This window comes from Mustela putorius, unplaced genomic scaffold, assembly GCF_011764305.1.
Source record: "Mustela putorius furo isolate JIRA1106 unplaced genomic scaffold, ASM1176430v1.1 tig00003869_pilon_pilon_pilon, whole genome shotgun sequence".
NCBI lineage: Eukaryota > Metazoa > Chordata > Mammalia > Carnivora > Mustelidae > Mustela > Mustela putorius.
In genome coordinates this window covers 22,709,484-22,732,117 of record NW_025422021.1, presented here as the reverse complement: position 1 = coordinate 22,732,117, position 22,634 = coordinate 22,709,484, and the positions used below count along the sequence as shown (strand labels likewise).

Genomic DNA, 22,634 nt, shown 5'->3' with positions numbered 1-22,634 from the left:
AGCCAAGGATGGACGATGGTCTTGGAATAGCAAAGAAATGACCAGGAGATAGTGCGTGAGACAGAGGTTTATTGAGGGAACTTACAGGAAGCCCAGGAAAGGCTGACTAGGCAAAGCACCCACTGCTAGAATCTGCACAAAGCAAGTTTTTATAGTATAACAACTAGCCTAGGAACTACCTGTAGCTATCCCCCTCCTAGCACAGCCAGTGTTTTAAGGAGATCAAGGTCTGCCACCCAGGTATTCTTTCATTACGGAGGTCTTCCAGGTTACCCATTCCCAGAACCTCTGACCTTGAATGCTAAACAACACATTCTTCTGTATCTTTTGCTTGATGGGAATATAGAAGGAGGATGGGATCTGTATATTCTCAAGACAGTGATTAATGGGGACATTCAGGATGTTCTTGTATAAACCAAACATCCAGCATATATCATGCAGTTCCTCTCTCTCTGCCTCCAAACTCCTCCCAGTCCCAATGGGATGACTTGCTAGGATCCTCCATCAGGTTGGTTTAGACCCCTACAAATATGTGCATGTCTACCCAGTTTTGTACTCTCCAGGTTCACCTTTTCCCCAATCATAGAAGGGGAGGGTGGGGTAGGCTCACTGACTCCCTTGGGAGTCTCAGTCTCTTCCAAGGTCCTATCCATCCACGTTCAGAGACATAGGTACATAGAAATTGCTTAGGTGTCCTGCTGTAATGTGCAAAGGCACTTTTGTTGGATTTACAACTAACTGGACATCAAAAACAAAGGATGAGGGGGAAAAGGATTCATGCCACCATGATGCCAACTTCACTCTAGAGAATTCAATGCTGTGCTTCTTGATCTGGGTGCTGTTTCCATGAAAATAGCCAATTAATAAAAACTTGTGAACAACAAAAAATTTAAACATGCATCAAGCCATACAATTGGATGCATATGTATATATATGCATACTTCAATATAAGTTAAATGTGATTCTATTCTTCTTTAGGGTATATAGCCAAAAGAAATGAAAGCAAGAAATCAGATATACACCCATGTGGATGGCAGCAACCCAATTCTCCATCAAGAGATGAACAGGTAAACAAAATATATATATATATATTTTATATATAAAACATTGGAATATTATCAGCCATGAAAAGAAGAAAATTCCAGTACATGCTATAATAAGGGTGAATCTTAAAGACGTTAGTTAAGTAAAGTAAGCGAGTCTTGCAAATACTATATAAACCCACATATGAGGTAGTTAGAGTAGTCAAATTGTAGAGAAGGAAAGTAAAATGATGGTTGCCAACGACTGTGGGCAGTAAGGAATAGCAAACTGTTGCTTAATAAGTAGAGCGTTTCAGTTTTGTGACAGGAAACAAACAAGTTCTGTGGATGGACAGTGGAGACATCAGCAAAACAGTGTGAAATGTACTTAACCACTTGATTATGTATACTTTACCACAATTTTTTTAAGTTAATATATACCCTCTAAGTAAATGCATCTTAATGATGTCATCAACTTACCTCTGGTGAACATCCCCAAAATTCACCCCTCATCTCTTATTTGGGTCATTTTAAACCTTACCTTTTCAATCCTGTTGAACACAAGAAGTGAAGAAAACCAGCAGCGGGCTCTCTCCAAGCAGCAAGGTGAGAGATTTAAGACCACTTTCCACTCATACAGGACCTCATACTAAAAAAAATGCTCGGATATCATCCCTCCTATTTATACTCACAACCCTTAAGCAAAGAAGACAGATCAAAAGGCTCCATCACCTTCATTTCACAACTGGGTGCACAGACCAGGAATAAATAATCACAACCAAAAAAAAAGAAAGAAAATTCAAATTTTCTGATATCACATTCAAGCTGGATATCACCCTCATAAGACCCTCAAGATTGTCAAGAGACTTGAAAAGCAAATTTGATTTACAAATTCATTTTGTGCTTCTATTGTTCCCATAATAAAATGCATTCTAGAATACAGATCTTATATGGCAAAAAAAAGTTCACTTTTTGACTTGAAAACCTTTTATTTAATTTATACAAATAACTACTAAATACAAAAAGTAGATTAAAACAAAATAGTTATTTTTTTTCTGGCAGAGTTTAAATGCACATAATGGATAATTCCGAAGAAAATGCATTTTCCCCACAGCGTTCAGGACTAAAATTCTACTGAAATCTTTGCTTCTAAATCAGTAATATATTCGGTGGTGTCACATGGGTAATGGCTAAATACATTTTTGCATATGAACTGAAAAAAGTTACAGTCTACACACATACAAATGTGAAGCACTTAAAATGTGAATTTAACTGATAATAAAAGAAAATGTCCATTTCAGAGTATAGTGTTAAAAACATTTCAGTAATAAAATCATAAGACCACATAAAAATAAGCTTTAACATATGCACGAAGCAGTTTTGTAAAAACTGCTAAGGGCACAAGTAATAAATAATTTGCAAAGTTGTATATAAACAATTCCTAATGTTTCAGCATCATTGTAAACATCAGCACATGTGTAAAATGCAGCAAAATCTGACATTACATTTTGTTTTGCCAAATTGAATTCCTATTATCCAAAGACAGACCAGTGGAGTACGCAGCCAAAGTTTTGGCAAGTTGGGTCTTTAAAATTAAGAGTAACAGTGCAAGTAAGGAATGCAAAGAATTCCTAGTGCAATAAAGAAGAGAAGCACAGGCAATATTGCTGATAAAAATTCACCACCTCCTTGAGTTTCCCATGGGGAGAGTCTAGGAGACCTGTGAAAGATATGCAAAGCCACTGTCTTAATGCCCAGATCTCTTTTAGGATTTCTCTGTGTTCCTCCAGTTCCCCTACCTTTGCAACAGTGTCTGTCCGACATGAGTCTCTGTGGTGTGAACAGTTTGTGAAATGCCCAGTTCACAGTCATTGAGCGAGGTTAGGGTGGTTTTGGTGTCTCCCCAACACATGGCTGGGTCGAATGTCTGCCTTGTCAAAGCAGCCATTTGCGGAGGGAGACAGCTGGATTCTGTTCTGACAACCAGTCAGGCCAGCGTTAGGTCCCAGCTGGACAATGACAACGTCAACTCTTCCTTCTTGACACCATGAAAATGTCAACAGTCAGTTTTCAATTTGTCTAGGGAATTATCAATTTTGGTCAAAGTCTTTTTGATACGCAGGGCTGTGAGTCTTGCGGATGGATTTTGATACCAGCATTCTTTCATCAGCTTAGCCAGAGAGGTTAATGTCTGAGGAGAGAAAGAATAAATACCAGGGTGAAAAAGTGGCTTTTTCATGGCCCTAGAAAGTTGGCAGATGTTGTGTCAAGAGATTTTGCAGAACTCTGCGGGTCTTGGTAGGTCACAATGATGTTACTGCCATCTTCTTTATCAAATAATCTAAGCCTTGACCCCTGATAAGAGTCCCTCTTGAGTTTTGATGAGTTCTGGCCTTTGGACTCTGAATGCTATCAGCTGACTTTGAGGTAAATTACAAAGAATTGGCTGGACCCCCTGATGTTTTATGCCTGCTAAAAGAGATAATGCTATCCCAGAGTTAACAATGAAATCTGCAGCCTGCGTCTTATCTCAATGTTTCAGACTTGCGGCTACTGAAGAGAAGCAATAAGAATCTTCAGGGATGCCTGGGTGGCTCAGTAGGTTAGGCCTCTGCCTTCAGCTTAGGTCATGATCCCAGGGTCCTGGGATCCAGCCCCATATCAGGCTCTCTGCTCAGCAGGGAGCCTGCTTCCCTTCCTCTCTCTCTGCCTGCCTCTCTGACTACTTGTGATCTCTGTCTGTCAAATAAATAAATAAAATCCTAAAAAACAAATAAACAAACAAAACTTCAGCTGAACAGCTCTGTTTGGAATTTTGGATATGCAGATATGGAAAAAGGTTAGTCTTGCATTTTACTTGTGAGCAGCAGAGTAATGAATCCCCTAACTCCTGGAGCTAGTCAATAGTAGAAACTCCTGTGACTACTGTCACTTACTAGCAAGATCAGAGAATTTCGCTCTTTCAACGATACCATTTTGTGAACTGACTAAACTAGGTCCAAGACCCTTCTACATAACATAGAAAGCAACAGACAGGGCGATCATTCAGGAACTATACTATTGGCTTACTCTTGAGTTTCAAGAGTAAAGTACTTTTCTAGTAAAAAGGTGAAGGTTGCTCTAAAACTGAGAAACTGGCACTCTTACCGGGTCTGAGAACCATCTATTGGGTATGTTTGGCCTCTGTTGATCCACACAGACCACCTTTCTCATATCTTCAAAACTTGGGTCATTGGGAACCACGTCGTAAAATGGTGGCTTGTAATCCTCCACGATACCTGCACACGTGGACAAGAATAGTGTCGGTTAGCAAGAGGACAGAGGATCCCCCTGGGGATTTCTTAACTGGTACCATGGGTTATAACATGATCAGAGAAAAACTGAACATTTTCCTTACGTCAAGGTGATTCTGAAAGCTACAAAGTAAGTGGAGAACAAGGTAATAATTCTTCAAATCTCTGCAGGAATTACATTAGAAGAAAATGTGGCTACTACTCATGTAACTACATTTATTGACAAATGAGGACAAAATTCCTTTCATAATCACAGAATGACAACATTCCAGTATAAGATGGTGACCTAGGAAGAACCTGAACATCTCTCCATTATGGATACCCCAAATCTATACCCACTTATACAGCCATTCCTCCTGAAGAAGAACTGAGGGCTGAATGAACAGCTTCTGTACAACAAAAGACCATAGAGAGAATGGCATAGAAATGGAGACATAGAAATGAAGGGAGCCCATACCAACACTGTGGCACTATAGCAGGGAGAGCTAGTACCAGGTTTGTCTACCTGGGGCACAGAAAAAAATGTCACAGTTTAAAACATCAACTAGAATATAAAAGAGCCAGCCCTGCAACTCCACCACATGCAGGGAATCTGCTGGAACTCTCTCAGTCAGGGCCTGGTGAACACCACTGCTAGGTATCCCCCTCCCCGCCCTGCCCTCAGCCCTTAGTGCAGACAAGAGAAGGGTCTGCAAACCACAGCTGGCTGACTGTTCCAGTGAGCTCCAGGCCCACATCCCACACTAGCCCTAGCCATCCACCAAGGCAACCACATGCAGCACACACTAAGACCCTCCTGGTCAGTGCTCACTATGGCTCCAGTCATCTTGTCAAGGTGACACAGGTATAAACTACCCAGGAACACTCCAGACCCGTAACACTTCAGTTCTAGACAGCCTGGCAGGGCACCACCTCTGTACACTGCACCTGCTTCAGCTCAGGCTAATCCAACAGGATCCCCCTTCATGAAGCACCCCCATCTACCCTGGCCTGCGCAACACTTCAGCTCCTCTTGCCCTGCCAGGATTCCCTCCTCACAGAGTACCCTGGGATAACCTGACCTGTAGCCACTTTAGCTGTCCTGCAAGGATGCCTTCTGTGTAGAGAGCCACAGATCTAGCCAGCTAACCAAAGTTACCAGGCATTGTCTTATGGGAAAAGACAGTAAAACAGACCATCCCTTCAATTTTAAAAGAATTAGCTATTCTGCCTAATCCATAGAAACTTTGAAAGCCAGGCAAAATGAAGAGATAGAGGAATATGCTTCAAAAGAAATAAGACAACAGCTCAGGCAAGGAAGTAAATGAAATTGAAATAAGCAATCTACTTCATAAAGAGTTCAAAGAGATGGTCACAAAGATGCTACCAGACTGGAGAAGACAGGGGATAAACTCAGGAAGAATTTCAATAAATTAAAAAACAGAATCAATCGGAGTTGAAGACACAATAACTGAAACAAAGTATTTACTAGAGGGAATCAATTGTAGATTAGAGGATGCAGAAGAATGGATCAATGATCTATTGGTAAGCAGTCTAAGGTAATGGAGAGCATCCAAGAACAGGAAAAAGAAAAAAAAATATTTAAAAATAAGGACACACTGGGATCTCTTAGACATAAAAAAAGATCTGCATTCTATGGGTCTCAGAAAGGAAGATAGAAAGGGGGCAAAAAACTTACTTGAAGAAATAATAGCTGAAAACTTTCCTAACTTGGCGGGGGGTGGGGGGTGTACAGCAGACTTCTAGGTACAGAAGCACCAAAAGTCCTGAACAAGATGGAAACCAAGGAAGTCCACACCATGACACATAATAATTAAAATGTCAAAGAAAAGGACAAAAGCAAATAGTCAAATACAAGGGAAACCCCAAAAGGCTATCAGCTGATTATTCAGCAGAAACTTTGAATATATCATGTCACTCCTTTCTGTACTACAAAATGCTGAAAGGAAAAAAACAAACAAAAAACTACTAAGACCAAGAATATCTCCTTAAATTCTGAATGAGGGGCGCCTGGGTGGCTCAGTGGGTTGGGCCGCTGCCTTCGGCTCAGGTCATGATCTCAGAGTCCTGGGATCGAGTCCCGCATGGGGCTCTCTGCTCAGCGGGGAGCCTGCTTCCCTCTCTCTCTCTCTCTCTCTCTGGCTGCCTCTCCATCTACTTGTGATTTCTCTCTGTCAAATTAATAAATAAAATCTTTAAAAAAAAAATTCTGAATGATAACTTTTCTGGTAAAGGGTTCCCCTAATACACAAAAGTTAAAGGAGTTCATCACCACTACTAAATAGATTTTATAAGAAATGTTAACAGCATTTCTATAAGTAAAAAAGGAAAAGGCCAAAAGTAGAAGAAAAATGATGAAAGAAAAGAAAATTCATGTGCTGAAAGCAAACACAGTAAAGGTAGTAAAGCAATCACTTATAAAGCAAATATGAAGATTAAAAAAGACAAAAGTAGTAAAATCAATTGTAGGTGACAGGTCTTCACAAAATAAAAATGTAAAATATGACAACAAATAAAACAAGGAAAATAAAGTTCTTTTAGAATAATGTGTTCAAATTTAAATGACCATCAATTTAGTACAGACTGCTGTATACTTAGGATTTTATAAATAAATCTCATGATAAACACAAAACAAAAACCTATTGTTTGGGGGGATGGAGAAGCAAACTCCCCACTGAGCAAGGATCCTGATGTGGGACTTGATCCCAGAACCCTAGGATCATGACCTGAGCTAAAGGCACTTACACAAAATGGAGGCACCCAAACATCCCAAGAGATTCACTTCTGACCCAAAGACATAGAGTGAAAGTGAAGGGATGGAAAGAGACATTCCGTTTAAATGAAAGCTGAAAAAAAAGATTAAAAGCTCGGGAAGCAATACTCAGATCAGATTAAATGGATTAAAGCAAAGACTGTCACAACAAAGAGCATTACATAATGATAGAGGGTTCAATCCAAAAAGAGCATTATAACAATAGTAGATATCTATGCACCCAACACTAGAGCATCTAAATACATAAAGCAAATAGCAACAGACAGAAGGGAGAATTTGACAGTAATGCGCTAGTAGTACAGGACTTAACATCCCACTACATCAACAGATCACCCAAAAAGAAATCAACAAGGAAACAGTGGCTTTGACACATTAGACCAGATGGACTTAAGTATACACAGAATACTCCATCCAAACACAGCAGAGAACACATACTTTCCAAGCGCACATGGAACATTCTCCAGGATAAAATGTCTGCCCACAAGTCTCAATAAATTTAAGTAGACTGAAATCCTACCAAGCATCTTTTCCAAACACAATAGTATAAAACTAAAAATCAATTACAAACAAACAAACCTGGAAAAGACAAAAACAACATATACTACTAAAGAACAAACAGACCAACAAAGACATGAAAGAGGGAATACAAAAAAAAAAAAAAAAAAAACACACAGACAAATAAATATGAAAACACAAGGGTCCCAAATCTTTGGGACACAGCAAAAGCTGTTCCAGAGGGAAGTTGACGGCAATCCAGGCCTACCCCAAGAAAAAAGAAAAATCTCCATCTAACCGTACACCTAAAGGAACTAGAAAAAGAATAAACCCAGACTTCGTGGAAAAAAGTAAATAGTGGTAATCAAGGCAGAAACAGAAAATTGAAAACACAGAGAGAAGAAAAGAAAAAGAAAAGGTCAATAGAACCAAGAGCTGGTTCTTTGAAATATCAAGAAAATTAGTAACCCATTAGCCGGACTCATCAAGAAAAAGAAAAAAGGCCCCCCAAAAATCAGAAGTGAAAGTAGAGAAGTAAAAACAGAACACAGAAATAATCCCATCCATTGGTAGAATGCAAATAATATGAAATAGTCATTTCTTCTTTCTATGGGCAATGAGTCACCTCAGACTGCCAGACGCAGTTGCTTGCTTGATGGCTCTATTATCTACTTTCAGACTGAAGGCATGAAATGAAATGTAGAGAGAGACTGTCATTTGGGAAGACGGTAGAATGGCTGAAAAGCATGAACTCGCTTCTTACCCCAAGCAAACATGAAAGAGGTTAATTTCAGCTGAGCATAGCTTCCAATGCCTTAGAAACCCTTTTTCCCCAGAAAAATTACTCTTCTTTGTGAAAGAAATTGATGTAATTCTACAAAGAGAGAAATTTTAAGCTTCATCACTTAGAATTAGAAAATTGATTCTTCTCCTTAAAGAGAAGAAACCAAGAAATTCATTTTTCTTCTATCATCAAAGGCTTCAGCAATGAGGCCAGGGGACTACTTGGTTGACTGTTCTCTTTTTCTTTCTCCATGTAACTTTCTTCTATTCCTAAATACCTAACAGGTTGTTTGGGGAAAAGAAAGAAAAATTGAATTTTAACTTTTCTCACAGCCTTCTAGTTCCTACAGGTCACCTGAAAAGCTTCAATCCCTTTGTTACTGATCAAAGAAATTAAGTTACTTAACTGCAAGAATCCATTTTATAAATCCTGTATAAATACACATCATTTATGCAAAAGACCAGTCATGATAAGGAACGTGCTTAAGATCTAAGCAATTTCTTTAACTTCATTGATTTGACTAAGTTAATTGATAACTACATTCCATGTTTCCAGTAAGGAAAAAAAGGTTTCTAATTGAGACTGTTTAAGTCTAAATAACTTACCCACATTGTATAACTGTAATCACGAAGGATATTAGTCAATGGATTAAAACCTTTCCTGGCAAAACCTAAACCACTGCTTTCAGAAGATTTGTGACCCCTCATCTCAAGGGCCTTATCTCCTCCTGTGAAAAGCCCATGAAACTTTTAAACAAAAGTATTTCCTTCTAGTACTAAGACATACCACACAAAATACAACTAGACATGGATGCTTATAACTTATTTAAGGGCCACATGAATTTATAAGAAATATAGTGAGAGATGTGCCCTTTATGGTGTCTTAATTCCTCCAAAAGAGACTACATTTAGTAGCCTAATTTAATTTTTTTTAAGTTAGCATAATAGCATTGCCTGTTCACACTCACTTAGCCAGTGAATACCTGGGGATAATCTGCCTGAGCGAAGTGGAGTTTTTATTACAAATATGCCAAAGAAAAGGGCATGGGTGGATTTTTAAAACATGAAATCCAGTGATCCCGAACAATACATTTCACTATACAAATCTGGTTTTCCCTCGTGTTTATATTTCCCATACTTTAATCTCATTATCTATCTGCTCCATGTTTTAACAAAAGGAATCAAATTTAAAAAGAAAGACCATTTAATGGATTATGCCTGGGATTTAGTCACACTTCTCTTTCTTCAACTACTGGTCAGTTGCCGATAGCCTCCATCTTATTCTGGAGAAGCATGGCCAGTGCCTAATAAATCTGGGATTAAACTCTAAGAGTCAGGTGGAACTCCCTCTGGCCAAAGAGAGCAGTGATTTTATTTCAGTCAATATAAAGTATATTATGTGTCTACAAGGTGTGGAGCACCATATTAAACAATAAGGATGATGTAAGTGGAAGACATGCTCTTGTTTGTCAAGGGTCTGGAAATCTGTGGATGAGGACAAGCCCTTCTTACTTTAGATAATGGAAATCTTATAAAAACAAAAGAACCTCAAAAATGGTTTTGACCCCACTACTATCTATCTTTGCCTTTCAAAATACATTTTTTTTAAAAAGATTTTATTTATTTGACAGACAGAGATCACAAGTAGGCAGAGAGACAGGCAGAGAGAGGAGGAAGCAGGCTCCCTGCGGAGCAGAGAGTCCGATGCGGGACTCGATCCCAGGCCCCTGGGATCATGACCTGAGCCGAAGGCAGAGGCTTTAACCCACTGAGCCACCCAGGTGCCCCAAAATACAATTTTATGTGCTCGTTCCTAAACTGGCATACACAGTTTACGGGATCAGAATGGTTACTGAGTCAGAGGTTGTGTTTGGCACTGGGGATACAAGAATAAAAAGAGATGTGGTGCTGGCAATAAGGCGCAGAACAAGAGGCAAGGGAACCAGGACAAATTAGAGACAGGCATTAGAGGAAAGAGCAGGGAGAACGTGCGGGATAGGATACTCCGCAAGTCTTAGAGGAAAAAACCAGCTGTGTGGTTTTGTGACACCAGACATAACGGGGTGTCATGGAAGCCTAAGTAAGCCTTCCGGGAGCTAGGGCTTAGGAAGACAGAAAGACACGGAGTCTACAAGGCAGAGAAGGGGATGGGAATGAGAAGCACCAAAAAGGGACATTTGTGGGGGGAGAGGGACCAAGGACAAAGACACGGGTTACAGATGACCCTCACTTGTTGTAAACTGGGAGGAAATTCCCTGTGGCTGAAATCAGGTGCACAGGAGGGCAGGGGGAGTGAGAGGTCAAGGATGATGGAAATGGTGTGTTGTCAAGGTAGGAAGTTACTTCTAACTGCTCCTCACTTCTGCCAGAAATTGGGGGAGCCAGGCAAAAGAGCGGACTCTTACGTCCTTTGAAGACAGCACTCAATGAACAACTGCCAAATTATGAGCCAGCAGAGAGGACAGCAGGGAAAGTGACTAAAAATGCAAAGTACTTGGAGTGCCAGATGAGGGGTGCATACAGCAAAAGGTGTGGGAACGCAGGGGAGGCAGAGCCCTTACCCAGTAGTCGGGGAAGGACCGAGGGAGCCAGGCCCTGCTTTTCCATGAAAGGTGGCTGGCGTGACTCAAAGGGCACAAGAAAGGAATCAGAAATTATTCATAAGCTACTCCCCCACAACTCTTGGCATACGTATTTGATTTCTACAAAAATGTTTTTCCTGGGCATATGTCTGTTTGGAACTCTTCTATTCTCTGCCGCAAATACATCTTTACCAAGCAGTAGCCCTCCCCTGGATCTGCTGCACAGTCCTGAGTAAAGAAAGCCCTTAATTGCCAGGCCTTAGTTCCAACACCTTGAAGTTCACGCCACAAAGCTGATACGCAGACCAAAAAGAATGCCCTCCACAGTGTACCAAAAAGCACGAGATGCCGGCCTTGCATCTTAGACCACTCTCTGGAAAGGCAGTCTTCTCTGCAATCCTCCCCCACCAAAGCCTTAGATCGGGGCACCACTTCTCCCTGCTGTGACAAGCTGTATCTGGGACTTCAAATCCCCTCCCCCGCAACTAGCCACTCACCATATCCCCGGCCCCCTGCAAAACCTTTAGGAGAAAAACTGAGGGGAAAGCTCCTTATGTCTGCATGGGCTCAGGCTCATTACCCCCAGCATGCTGCCCCACATACCTGGGCATCGCCACACTAGCGTGGCTTGCGCTTCTGGACATGGGGCACCTGTATCAACCCCCACAGTGCTTCCTTTTGCCCAGGATACCAACTGTCATCCTCATTGGACTGTATTTCTCATTCCCATCTACATGTCCGCCCAGGCTAGTCCACCTGACGGGCTCCTTTCATCTCACGACTCAGTTCACGCTTTCTATCTTCAGAGAAGAACCCTCCCTCCTCGCTACCACAATTCCGGGCCCCCGGACAAAGTTCCATGTCCTCCCCACACTCTGTGACTTCCCCATACACCTCAACCATAGTCACTTCATCTAGTAAATATTAAAGAAATAAATTAGGTTTTTTTTTTTTTTTTTCTCAACTGCTTTCCAGGGCCTAAAGGAATACCTAGTATATGCATACATATTACTTGAGTGAATGTTGATTATGTCCACAATCCTTTATCTAAAACCCTTGAGGTTAGATCTGTTTGAGGAATTTGGAGGGTTTTTTACACTTTACAAAGGAAATAAGGGGCACATACCCTATTTATATGATACCCTAGCAGAGTCTGAGGGATACCCCGCAACCAAACACATTTCTGTACTGAAATGGATGAACAGTCCCACTAAATGGGATAAATAAAAGCTATAAATGGATTTATTTCAATTCAGGTCAAGTCTGACTGCTCAATGAGTTCAGGTATTCTGCCAAGTAAGTTATGAAAGGCTTGGATTCTAAAGTCGATGAATTTCTCAAGCACAGATAAGAGACTATTGACCTGGTTATATATCGAATAATCTGAAGGTTAAGGTGAAGAGACATCATGCGATGTCAGAATCGTGTCCGTTACATCGCAGTCCTCTTCCTTCACAAGAAAAAAACTGAGGACTACACAGGAAAACTTACTTGGTCCAAGTTCCCAGGTAATTAACAATAAAGCTAAACTAGCATCCAATGCCTTGTTTATATTCTAGAATTTTTCCCAACAAGCTGACAGTGACATAATGAATTACACTCCTCTCTGCACTAATCTCATGTCGCAAGCTGCTCACTTCACTGTCTCTCTCCACTGTCCTCCAACGTGGGCAGTCACCGTGATATCCAGGGAACAGGCGAGGGGAGAACATCATCCCTCACACCTACATCCACACCGAGAGCTGCTGTAAACTCCTAGAGAAATTCTGAAATCCTTCAGAGACTAGAACTTTACAAGTAAAGCCATTTTAGTAAGAATTAGAATGGTTTGTGTTTGGCTCCTGAGAGAACTGGAAGATAAAACACTATTTCCTTCAAGAGTAGCATATGAGAAAATCTGAAGTGGTCATGGACAAAACCCTTTCATCTTCACACACAATATCATACTCCATAGGAAAAAGTCGAGAGATTTTCCTCTAAGATCTGAAGTAAGACCAGGATGCCCTCTTGCCACTTCTACTCAGCATAACACTGAAAGTTCTAGCCACAGCACTCAGACAAAAACACAAGAAAAGAAATAAAAGGCAATAAAGTAATAAAACTGTCACTATTTTTAGATGACCTACCACTATACATAAAAAGCACTAGACTCCACCAAAAAACTACTTGACTAAAAGAATTCAGTACAGTTGCAGGATACAGAATTAATACACAGAAATCTGTTGCATTTCTATGCACTAATCATGAAGTAACAGCAAGAAATTAAGAAAACAATCCCATTTATAATCCCATCAAAACGAATAAAATACCTAGGGATAAACTTACCCAAGGAGGTGAAAGATTTGTCCTCTGAAAACTATAATCTCTGATGAAAGGAACTGAAGATGTCACAAGGAAACGGAAAACCATACCACAGACTGGAAGAATTAATTCTGTGGAAATGTCCACATTACCCAAAGTGATCTACAGATTCCATATGATCCTCATCAAAGTAACAATGGCATTTTTCACAGAACAAGAACAAATAATCCTAAAACTTTTGTGGAACCACAGAAGACTCTAAAGAGACAAAGTAATCCCGAGAAAGAAAAAGCTGAAGGTATCACAATCCCAGATTTCAAGACATATTACAAAGCTGTGATCATCGGGATGCGTAGGTGGCTCAGCTGGTTAAGTGTCTGCCTTCGGCTCAGGTCATGATCCCAAGGTCCTGGGGTGAAGCCCCTGTTGGGCTCCCTGCTGAGCGGGAGTCTGCTTCTCCCCCTCTTGCTCCCACTGTCTGTGTGCTCTCTCTTGACGGCTCTCTCAAATACATAAAATCTTAAAAAAAAAAAAAAGCTGGGATAATCAAAGCACTATGATACTAGCATAAAGAGCAGACACATAGATACATGAAATGGAACAGAGAGCCAGAAAGAAAAACACACACTTACATGGTTAATTAACCAATGACAAAGGAGGCAAGGATATACCATAGGGAAAAGACATTCTCTTCAATAAATGGTGCTGAGAAATCTGGACCACTTTCTCACACCATAGACAAAAATAAACTCAAAATGGTTTCAAGATGTAAACATGGCACCCAAAACTATAGAACTCCTAGAATGTAATATCGGCAGTAATCTGGACATCAACCATAAAAACATTTTTCTAGATACGTCATCAGGCAACAAAAACAAAAGGAAAAATAAACCATTGGGACTATTCCAAAATAGAAAGCTTTGCAGAGTGAAGGAAATCATCAATAAAATGAAAAGGGAACCCAATGAATGAGAGAAGATATCTGCAAATGATATATCCAGTAAGGGGTCAATATCCAAAATATAAAGAATTTAGACAACTGGACACCAAAAAATAAATAATCTGACTAAAAGTGGCAGAAGACCTGAATAGACATTTCTCCAAAGAAGACATCCAGATGGCCAACAGACACATGACAAGATGCTCAATATCACTCATTATCAGGGAAATGCAAATCAAAACCACAACAAGGTATTGCCTGACACCTGTCAGAATGGCTAGTATCAAGAGGACAAGAAAGAACCAATGCTGGTGAGGATGTAGAGAAAAACCCTCATGCAGGAATATAAATTGGCACAACCGCTGTGGAAAACAGTAGGGATGGTCCTCAAAAAAACTTAAGAGAAATACCATCCAATACAGTAATTCCACTACTGGGTATTTACCCAAAGACAATGAAAATACTAGTACAAAAAGATATATGCACACCTGCATTTATTGCAGCATTATTTACAATGGAAGCAATCCACATTCCCATCAAGAGACGAATGGATAAAGACAATGTGGTGTGTGTATCTACACACAAACACACATGCATGCACATACATATGTACCAAGTGGAATATTACTCGGCCATAAAAAAGAAGGAGATTTCACCATTTGCCACAATAGGAATGCACCTAGAGAGTATCATGCTAAGTGAAATAATTCCAACAGAAAAAGACAAACACCGTATCAATTTACTTATTACAGAATCTTAAAAAACAAAACAAAAGGAAAAACAAAAAGCAGAAATGGACCCATCAATACAAAGAACAAACTGATGGTTACCAGAGGGAGGGGGTGGGGAGATGGGCAAAATGGGTGAAGGAGAGGTACAAGCTTCAATTATGGAATGAGTAAGTCACAGGCATGAAAGGTACAGCATAGGGAACAGAGTCAGTGGTACTGTAATAATGTATGGTGATAGTTGCTGCAATCGTGTGAAGACAGCCTAACGTACAGACTTGTTGAATCACTATGTCGTATACCTAAAACTAACATAACATCATCAACTAGGCCTCGAAAATGAAGTTTGAAAAAAGCCAAGTTAAAGAAAAAGATTAATAAAGGTACAAATTTGGATATGGGGAAAAAATCACAAAGGTAGTATGTGCATAAATGAATTTAGTCTCACCAGAAAGAATGCTTGCGAACTCTGTTCTTTAAGATCCATAAAGGTATTTCCGATATTTGTGTTATTGCGATTAACATTCCTAACAGGAAGCCTTCAGACATTTTTTGTGCTGTGCCCCACATCAAACACTGCTAATAGGTGAATGGATAAAGCTGCTCAGAGCAGAGCTGACGACAATGCAGGAGGTTCTGGGCCCCCTGGGTCCTGGCTCACTGCTGGAGATTTAAGAGAATCAGTATCTCAAGGCCTTTCTGTAATCTAACACCACACACTTGGCGGGAAGCCCTGCCTTACCCCGTGGCAAGTACTCCTTTCTGCAACAGGAAGGGAGCTGAAAGAGCAGGTCTGCCTGTTCCCTGCTAGGTAGAGAACACGTATGGCATGTCCTCATGCCTCGACCCCCACTGCCATCCACAAGCATATGGAAACATGCACGTCACTCAAGCCAAAACGGACTCTGTTCTCAGACATCTGTGTCAAAATTACATAAGTAATTTCTATTATCGAGATTCTCATCAATGTAACATAATTACAATGTAACATAGTTTACAGATCACTGTGTAGTCGGACCCTCCTAAAAGTATACATTAATGTCACAGTTAGTTGTCAGAGGAGAGGACAAAAAGCCTAGGAGAGTTAAGCCATGAACAAGATGTCTCAGATCTGGCCTAAGGCCAACACCTAGAGGGAGAGAGAGAGGCTCCACGAGAGTCCCAAACAGTTGGCAGCTTCCGGGGTCTCCCAGGAGAGGGAGAATGTTTCACTGAATGCTGGGCTGTTACAAGGTTTAAGACCCTGATACCTGAACAGCACCCAGTCAAGTTCTGCCAGGCTCAGATTATTTGGTCATGAGATCAGTTGATGACCCTCCTCTGGTCTGGATCTCTAAATCAGGCCCATGAAATTCTGGGAATCAGTGGGAAAGTAGCCTTCTTTCCTCCCTCCACCTCTAAACCCCTGTCCCTAGCCCCTTAACGAAAGGATCAAGAAAACAAGCAAACACAAAAACACCTGAAAGAAATTAGTCTAATATTGAATATGACAAACATTCCCTAACATGAGAATTCTTCCCTTTGTTCAAATCTTTCCTTTTTTTAAAATTATTTATTTATTTGATGAAGAGAGAGAACAAGTAGGCAGAGCAGCAGGCAGAGGGGGGGCGGGGGAAGCAGGCTCTTGGTTAAGCAGAGAGACCAATGCGGGGCTCGATCCCAGGACCCTTAGATCACGACCTGAGTCGAAGGCAGAGGCTTAACCCACTGAGCCACCCAGGTGCCCCTCTTTGTTCAAATCTTAATATATACAAGTGGAAAAAAATCATGAAACGTGGGTATGAAGTTGCTAAAGAAAAGTTGTCATGGTTTCCATACACAAGCCCATTGGGCTTAGGAACGGATGTGCATGCAGGTCCCTGGCAAGCCCAGGGATTACTGAGACTAAGTCCATGTTTGACACACATGCTTGAAGAATCTATTCTAACAAATATTTCCTAGTCATCACCCCACAGAGGATACAGCAAGATACATTTTCACATGAATCCATCACAAAATAAGCAAAGCCAGTAGCAGTGAAACAAGCGTGTGTCCACCCAGTGCTGGGGTGAGGAGTCAAGAGGGAAATGCATGTAGTGTCCCAGTAAAGGGCCGGCATGAGGAGAGGTGAAGGAAGGCCAGTGGAGAATCCCATGCGTGGCCTCCACCACTCATTTCCAGGGAACAGCAAATACCCACGGCTGGGTTACTGAACCCTGACCACATGCCAGACACACGCAGGGTGCTCTACACACACGAGCTCAGTCATCATCAGAACACGTTCAAGTAAATTCTATTACCAGCAATATTTGCTGGACGATGACACTGATGTATGTGATCAAGGCAGAGTATGACCGAGAGCCTGACATGTTAAGGCTTACACTACCTCCTCAGAAGGCCCAGGGCCGCAGCACACAGCTGCACAGAGGACACCCTTCCCAGCAGCTTCCCTGCGCGGAGCTCTGGGCATGAGGAAAGCCAAAGCAAGGGAAGCGAGAAACATGGCACAACAAGGTACTTAGCAACCAAACATAACGAAGGAACAGGATCTACCCCATCATCTAAATGTTCTTGCCTATACAATCTGGGCACACTGCCTTTTCAACATTCCTAGTGCATTAATCCTGAAGTGTGCCTGTCACAGAAACAATAATGTAATATGACATGAAACTGCCATGAAATATACAGCTGTCTGTGAGCTATGTGGAGGTGAACAGAGGCTCAAGCTGCTCAGACCATGCTACTCAAAGATGTGCTGGAAGATGGATGATGAAGATTATCTTACTTGGTTTTTAAGTCCTTGAGCAGATGATCCCAGTGTTAGAACAACACACCTCCCGAGTTTCTGCATATAGAGATCCAAACAAGGTATGACATTGAAATCTGAGGCTCCAGAGAAAGAGCTTCTATCCTGGGGAGGGAACATACTACTGGGGATGCTTAGAAGGGTGACTCAAGATCTTCTATCAGACCAAAGCTAAATGGCACAAGTCCACAGTAACAATGTATCTATTTACCTACCCAATCCCCATGTAAGGTTCTGTCCTCACACAACACAGAACTCAGGTAACCAGACACAAATCTAGCCACTGATCTCTGTATCAAAGGAGGAAAAGAAGAGTACTGTCAGACGAGTAGCAAAAACCTAGAAAGAAAGGCCATGAGCTAGATCCAAGACTCTTATTAAAGATGAACCCCTCTTAAGCTTGCAAGAGAGAGCAGGTGTCACGTAAGGTATCAGCAACATATCACAGGCATCCCGCTCAGAGAGACTGTCGGCATCCTGGCGGCCGCCTATTTCCCAGCCTGGGAAGACGGATCCCATGTCAACAGGAGCTCTCGAGAGCATGGTCCCTGATGCAACAGTAGTATGGGGATCACCTGTGGCCCTGTTAGAAAGGGAGGTTCTCCGTCCAAACCCCCTAAGTCAGAAACCCTGGGGCGGCGGGCCCAGCATTCTGTTTCTAGACAAATCTGACGCACACGCAGTTTAAGAACTATCAATCCAGGCAAACCTCTGCCTTAAGCGGACCCCCAAAATTCACACAGGAAGGGTAAGAAACCATTTTCCTTCTCACCGACTGCAAATTCGGTGTCAGACGAAACATAATAAGTATAAAAGACACTAGTGAGAAGTTTTCAGATGTGCACATGGACTTAATTCTCATTTCCTGTATAGAAACAGCATGAAGTTTATTATTAGCAGCAAATAAATGTAACATTCCAATGAAAATACAAAATGCAACATATTTTTATACTCATGGTTCACTTGAGGATCCTATTGCTCCTGGAGAACTATCTGGTCATCAATTTTTATCACGGACTCAGAAACTCAAAGGATGCATAATTATAACGACCTTCCTAAGATAAGACATTCATATATTTAAATGAGCTACATTTTATATGCAATAATTTCAAAAATATATATTCTTTTAATGACAGTTCCTAAAGCTAGTAAGAAAGTGAAATAGGTACATCACACCCTGGGGTGAGCGGGAGATTGGAAATTAGTGCAACTCTTATGAAAAGCAATTTGGCAATATGTGTCAAGCCATAAAACCTCCATACTTTTTGACCTATTAGGTCGACTGGTTTCCAGATTAAGAATTAATTCTCCAAATGAAAAAGTTATATGAACAAAATGTACCTAATATAGGACCCAAATGGAGGAGATGGGATGTCTGCAACATGATCATGGCTAATAAAATATCACGCGACCACATAAAATAAACACAGACTAATGACACACTTGAATGAAAAAGATGATACAGAACTGTGTCTATATTATGACGCTAACAAACTCAAAAACACATACAAGGGTGCATAGAGAAGAAGTGGAAAGCACAGGATGTTAGAACATACGGGTAAATTTTCTCTTATTTTTCTTTCTACTCATCTTCATTTTGGTGTAGTAATAACTAAAATATTAATAATAAACCTAGCAGTGTTCAATCCCACATGCAAACCTATTTTGAGTCCAGGTAAAGTGATTTCCATCTGTGCGCGTGCGCGTGCCTAAGAACATTCATGGGAGGAGTGGGGGGGGGCTAAAAAGAGAAGGGGAAAATATCAAATTAGTCACTGCCAAGGGACAGTAACTGATTTAAAAGGAGACACAACATACCCTTACCTCCCACTAAAAAATCTAACCACACCACAGAAGAGAAGTTCAACCCACAGAATTTTAGGAACCACAGAGCCACCTAAATGATGATGTAACAGGAAGTCAATCAATCAAACAACCAAAATAGTCTCTCTTCCTCTACTCTCCATGATCTTTTTCAGCAAAATAACATTCAGCATAACTACCATTTGCTGAGCTCAGTTTTAAACCGGCGACTCTAATTTCACACGGACTCCTATTAGGAACAAGTGATCTTTAAGAGCCACTTGGGTTGATGCCTGTGACACAGGGAATGCATTTGCAACATGAATTCTTACAAAGCCCAAATCCCGCATTTCTGCCAAGCTCCGCTTTCATCATGCAGGCCTGCTTGGAGCTGTTTCAGCCCAGCGGCCGCTGGCCGGCTACCATCCTGGCCTCGGGATATTAGTTTCCTCTTCACAGGGGGCAAGTTCCCCAGTGCATAGTTGATTATGACGCCAATCCTTCTCTAAACTGTGTGCTAAAATAAATTAAAATTAGATTTTCAGTTCCAAGATGCTCAAGGATTATTGGGGAGAGGGTGAGCAAATGAAGTCGATGTGTAATTCCAGGCAAAGTTCAGAGCTTCATAAATCAGCAAAACAATCTCCCTGCTGCAGATAATTCTCAAGGCACTGGACAGCCCAAAATGCTAGTCGGTAAGCTCCCAACGATTGAGAAATAATTACCAAGAAGATGTTCATGACTCCATCAGAAGAATGAAAAGAAAAAGAAAATTAAAAGAACGGTCAGGTAGCAATGCATGTACGTTTATGTTTAATCTGAAACACTGCCTTTAACAAACACTCTCAAGGGTCTCAAAGCCAGACACACTCTGCTGTTAGAGAAAAAAAAGAAAAGAAAAAGCAGCAGCAGCAGCAGCTACCATGAAGGCATGCCAATTTGAATTACTGCACACGAAAGCTAGGGTAAATTATCCCGATGCCACTTTCCTCAAAGAACTTCCTATTCTCTGGTTATGTTGTTCAGAAAAATTATGATTGCCCCAAGAATCTCAGTCCTTAAGAATTCACACATTATTTCCTTCATACTTCAAAACCAGGATTCCAAGGACTCCTAGGAGGGGAAAGTAGCTTTTGAAAATAAATATTAATCTAAACAAATAGTATTTTCCTGTTTTTCTGGAGCAATTTCTGACCTGCCCTCTGAAAGAAGACTTCCAGCGGAGAAGATAGAAGTCTATTTAGGTGGTTCAAGAGAGCCTGCCGTAGAAATCCACTTTCTGGGTAGCTGGGGCAGGTGCAATTTAAAACAGTCCACTTAGTCCTTTCAGAATACAGTGCACTTCCAGTAAAGTTCAACAATGTATTTGCGGTTGATTTGCATACAGGAAAGACCAGAATAAGTTAAGAGTTGATTGGAGGGGCCACAGGTTGAAAATGACTGACACGTGCTTCTGTAACCATGAAGATGACACCATTTCACAAAACTTACTCGTAAGAGGACCAGCTCTGGCCACCTACTCAGGGCTTCCTGAATTTGAATCCCACAAATTCAGAACACACAGCCTGCTCCTTACAAGGAGGTGAATTCTGAGTGTGCAACCTGAGCCTTTTCTCAATAACCCACATTTAAGAAGTAAAAATACCTAAAACAGCAGAATTTACTCGTAGATTTACTGGAGCACTCTTCTCATGTTAAATCCCACTTGTGGGAAGAACAAAGGTGGAGAGTAGGTGGGAAGAAAGGCAGAATAGGAAGATGGAGAAAGGAAGGAATGAAATATGGACCAAACAAAAGAAGAGCCAAAGACTAACTAGACCTAACTAGACTTTTCCAGAGATATTCTTTTTTTTTTTTTTTAAGAGTCAGGCAGTGTTTATTGGGGGCTTACACTCAACCACCAGGGAGGCAGTGCCAGGACCAGATGTCCCAGCCTGAAATATTCTTCTTTTTCAACCCTCATTTCCTCTTGTGTAGCTAAAATATAATGCCATTACATTCCACCTACTAGCCATAAATCAAATATAGATGCTGATAGCTTGATGTATGATTCAAAGAATAAGTATGATTCATGGAACAATGTGGACTTAAATATTTCCTTTGCCCTTTTATAGACAGCAGAATCAAGAGGACTCGGGGAAGGACATTACTACATTCGATCAGGTACTTACCATTGCTCACCATACGTCTGGCCACTTCCCACAAGACAAGTCCAAAGGCCCAAATATCAACTCTCTTGTAAGAATCGAAACAATCCACCTGGATGGTTTCATCTAGAACTTCAGGGGCCATGTAGCGTTTGGTGCCCACACGGGGGTTGTTCCCCACATCGAGCTGATTGGTACTCTGGGAATGCATGACTGCCAGGCCTGAAAGGGAGAAAACAGGGTGGGTCAGTTTACTTCCTTTCTAGGAGAGGGTTGCTGAAGAGTTTTTAAACAGACCCCATCAGTAGCGCCCTCTGGTGGTACTCCTGGTCACTGTGGCACCATACCCAGAGTAAGTAATCTCTGGAATATTGTGGAGAGGACTTCTGTGACAAAAGAAAAAAGAACTAATGCCAGAAACAGTCGGAAGCTCTTAGGTTAACACCTGAACCTCTGAAACAAAAAGATCTGGATGAATAATAAACCAACACACCAAACCAATAGGAAGCCAGTATTTCAAGTTCACAGGAAAATAGTCTCACAGGCTAAGTGGGAACCTCCAAAGGTCTTAGGAGAAGTAAAGCTCTCATGTTCCACCACAGCTCCCAATAGTGGGCAAACACAGACTTCCAACAGTGTGAGGCAGAGAATGTGAGGTGATGTATCACTACTTGAAGGGCGGGCTGCTGCAGGCACGGCTCCATCCCTTTCAGAAGAGCTGTTTGTCTGAGAAGTAGTGACACTGACCAAACCCACAGGCCTTTCTCTACAGTCATGCGTACACCCAGCATCAAGCTAGACCTTGATTCAAAGCTCAACTCTCATGCTAAATGGCTTTGAAGCACTTTCTCAAACCATGACTCATTTCAGAATTCTTCAATTAGAGAGCCCTGGCATTCCTCACCGACCAGGAGGGTTAGGCAGATACATGCATGATTCATTTGAGAATGAAATTACTTTTTGAGGTAGATGCTGACCAACT

General features: G+C 41.2%; 1 protein-coding gene across 2 annotated transcripts in view; it reads right to left on the bottom strand.

Annotated features, from left to right (window-relative positions):
• Positions 1-1,991: 1,991 nt before the first annotated feature.
• Positions 1,992-22,634, bottom strand: part of ACVR1 (activin A receptor type 1) — a 127,831-nt gene continuing 107,188 nt past the window's right edge. For both annotated transcript variants that reach the window (XM_045066929.1, XM_045066930.1), the window contains exons 9-11: positions 21,677-21,874; positions 4,170-4,300; positions 1,992-3,213 (exon numbers count right to left, since the gene is read on the bottom strand). In XM_045066929.1, the coding sequence (XP_044922864.1) occupies positions 3,079-3,213; positions 4,170-4,300; positions 21,677-21,874 (464 nt within the window). In that variant the 3' untranslated portion in view covers positions 1,992-3,078. The remainder of the gene's footprint in view (positions 3,214-4,169; positions 4,301-21,676; positions 21,875-22,634) is intronic.